Raw genomic sequence first — 3,532 nt, 5'->3', positions numbered from 1 at the left:
AAAAATATAAGCCTAAGACATCTCATAACGAGTTGAGCTGATCGGGTTGATGGGGTTACATGACCCATGAACACCTCTTATTACCACTCAAAGAGCAAATAACACACATATATATTTGAATTTTGGCAATGTTTTTGGAACCAAAGTGGTGATCAAACTAGTTAGACGAATGGATTCTAAACTTGAACAGTCCTATCAGTTCAAAACAAATAAATTATTAAAAATAAAAAATAAAAAATATTAAATAATTATAAAAGTCAGGTTAACAAGTTTTTAGCCCAATTCAAATAGTTTGTACAGTTCACAAATCAATCAATTTTTTTACCTATCACGGATCGATACCTAGCCGATTCCTATTCCAACTAATTCGACATGTTAGTCCAATCCAATTTAGACAACATTAAATTTTAGAATTTTTATATATTTAAAATGATTTTTTTATTTTTGAATTTTAAATAATTTTTTCATAATTTTAGATTTTTTTAAAAATATTTCTATTTTAATTTTTTTATTTTTATTTAAAATATGAAAAAGATTAATTTTTAATTTTTTTATTTACTTTTAAAGGTAAAGGCTAGATTGAAAAAAAAATAAAAATAATTATTGATATTAAAAATATTATTTTACTTTGTTTATAACAACCAGTAAAATTATACGAAACCAAAATTTTTAAATAGCAAAAAGGTAAAGTATTTCTAAAGTTCAAAAGGGTATATATAAAATAATCAAATCTAATGTATTTCCGTTGTTTAGCGTAAACCCGCGTCAGTTCAACCAAAAACCCTCTGGCGAGTCTGAAATTAAGACCGTAAACCTTATTGCAACTGCCTTCTGGGCTGCCTGCCTACCTCTACATCAGTTGAAGAGGAAATGAACAAACAAAATAGCTGACAATGCACCCACACTTGCCAAATCCCAGGTAATACGCCATAACTGAACCATATCTGCTTTAAAACCTATCCTTTGTCTGCTCTCTTTGCCTATTGATAAGTTGGCTTCATATTTGATCAAACTAATGATGACCCATTTTCAAAAACTTGGGAATCCATCTATTCTCAAATGGGTATCGTCTTATTTTGTTGAAAACCAGCAAAAAATGGGTTCATTTCACGTCCCACAAAGCCAAAACCCTAGACTTTATACCACAAAAAGATCAGTTTTGAGTCAACAGTGTTATGGGGAAGACGGCGTGCGAATCCCCCGTGCCACATTGAAAGAGGCTCAAACCGCGTTGTTGGAGTATTTGCATTCTACTAGGAGTATTCAGTTTGTAGATGCAGAGAATATGAGCAAAAACTCACCCCATTTCTTAAGAAAGCTTTTGAAGAAGGTTGAAATTGTGAAAGATGTTAGAAGGTCTATGTCGCGGTTTTTGCGTTACCATCCCATTAATGAATTTGAACCTTTCTTTGAGAGTTTGGGACTGAAACCTTGTGAGTATACCCCTTTACTTCCTAGGGATTTGATGTTTCTCAGTGATGATTGTTTGTTGCTAGAGAATTATAGGGTCTTGTGCGAGTTCGGGGTTGAACGAAATAAGATTGGTCAGATATATAAGAAAGCAGTTCAAGTGTTTCAGCATGATTTTGGAGTTTTGCTATTGAAGCTTCAAGCTTATCAAAAACTAGGGCTTAGTCAGTCTTTTATTGCGAAGATTATTGTTTATAGTCCTCATGTTTTGACTGGGGATATAGATATTAAATTTATTAAGGTATTAGAGATTTTGAACGGTTTGGGATTTGATTATGCGTGGATTAAGGAGCATTTGTCGGAGAAGGAGTTCTACAATTGGAGTATGATATTTCGAGTTTTGAAATTCTTTAGGGAGATGGGTTGTAGCGGTGAGTTAGGTGGGTTAATCAGCCAGCATCCACGGCTTTTGTTTGAGGGCTCCAGTGGCAGAGTGCTTTCGCTAATTGCATTCCTGTTGAAATTTGGACTCCGAATGGACAGGATATCCTCTATGTTTCTACAGTTTCCGGAAATCCAAGTTTCACATTTTGTTTCAAATATTATCAGATTTTTTCTGCTTTTTCAGGAGATTGAGATGGAAGTGGATGAGATTGGGAAAATTGTGTGTTCTTACCCCATATTACTTGGTTCATGCACATTGAAGAAAACAAGTAGTTTGCTTCATGACCTAAATGTTGGAAAAAAGCGGCTTTGTAAATACATACAAGAGAATCCCCAAGAATTGAGTAAATGGGGTATGGGAACAAGAGTTAGGCCATTACCAGACTCGGGAGAGGGTTTGGAGTCACAAAAGTTGAAGACAAAGTTCTTCTTAGACTTGGGATACGGGGAAAACCCTAACATGTTGAAGAAAGCATTCAAGGTGTTTCGAGGCAGGGGAGGAGAGCTTCAAGAGAGATTTGATACTATTGTGAATGCTGGTTTGGATCAGGAAGATGTTTCTAAAATGATACGTGTATCCCCCCAAATCCTAAATCAATCAAAAGCTCTCATCCAATCTAAGATTGATATTCTAGTGAATGAGCTAGGTTTCCCTTTATCCTCTTTGATTTTGTTCCCCTCGTATCTTTCGTATACAACGCAGAGGGTTAGGCTTAGATTGGCAATGTATAATTGGCTCAAAGATCAGGGAAAGGCAGAGCCTGACCTGGCCTTGAGCACTATAATTTCATGGTCAGACAAAATATTTCTGAGCCAATGTGTCAATAATCATCCTAGTGGCCCTCAAGTTTGGGAGGATTTGAAAGCTGAATTTACCCGGGATAAATGAATTTATTTGCGCATTTGTGGGTTATGCCTTTGTAGCTGCCGCTGCAATTGTCTGAGTTGTGTTTCTCCTATAGAAAGTTGGCATAGCCTGCATTCATATATAAGTAAAGTTGGAGCCCATTTCATTCAACTACCATTAGCCTATACGGGCAGAGTTGATGCACATTAGGTAAATAAACTTCTAGATTCCTGTTCCTTGTTTATGGATTTGTTGATTGAATTGTTGGCATCCATATGCAACACTTAATTAACCGTTGACTTCAAAGTGAGGCCAACATGATACTAATGACTATTACCCGTCTTTCTTCAAGAATTGGTTAGCATAAGTGCAGTCTAGTGTTTAAGATGAAAAATTATATCAAGTTTTGATTAGGACTAGCAAACCTATAAAGTACTATGAATTTTGGTGTTTAATAGTTCATACGGGGGCTTTGGCTATACATATATGAACAAGAGTGGTGCGCAAAAAACTATTGCATGTAGATGTCATCTTACTTTTGAGCAGCTTATTCCAATTGGGATTATCAGCTACTCCTTTTGAAGACGATAAAAATTGAATAACGTGGATCCTTCATTAGATATCCGTATAGTTTTACTGCAATAATAAAGCTTAGCAGTGAGTTTTGCAGACCTGATGGTTAACCAACCGCGATAAGCTTTAAGGGCAGTTTTGGATCTGTCCAAGTCCAAACCTATTATTGTCATTTTGTACAGTAGAGTAATGCTATTTTGTTTTTGGTACATTACAAATTGAGGGAGGGGATGTCATTACCGGGACTTGAACCTTGGA

At 35.6% G+C, this 3,532-nt stretch overlaps 1 protein-coding gene across 1 annotated transcript; it reads left to right on the top strand.

The window, feature by feature from the left end:
• The first annotated feature begins 737 nt into the window (after positions 1-737).
• Positions 738-2,756, top strand: LOC107948388 (transcription termination factor MTEF18, mitochondrial). The gene has a single exon (XM_016882921.2). The coding sequence runs from the start codon at positions 1,016-1,018 to the stop codon at positions 2,741-2,743; it is 1,728 nt and encodes a 575-aa protein (XP_016738410.1). The 5' UTR covers positions 738-1,015; the 3' UTR covers positions 2,744-2,756.
• Positions 2,757-3,532: the final 776 nt, after the last annotated feature.

Source organism: Gossypium hirsutum, chromosome D04, assembly GCF_007990345.1.
Source record: "Gossypium hirsutum isolate 1008001.06 chromosome D04, Gossypium_hirsutum_v2.1, whole genome shotgun sequence".
Taxonomy (NCBI): domain Eukaryota; kingdom Viridiplantae; phylum Streptophyta; class Magnoliopsida; order Malvales; family Malvaceae; genus Gossypium; species Gossypium hirsutum.
This window is presented reverse-complemented; position numbering and strand designations above follow the sequence as displayed.

What these genes read in the sequence shown, in the direction of transcription:
- LOC107948388 (XM_016882921.2), top strand. Translation starts at nt 1,016, where the DNA reads ATGATGACCCATTTTCAAAAACTTGGGAATCCATCTATTCTCAAATGG.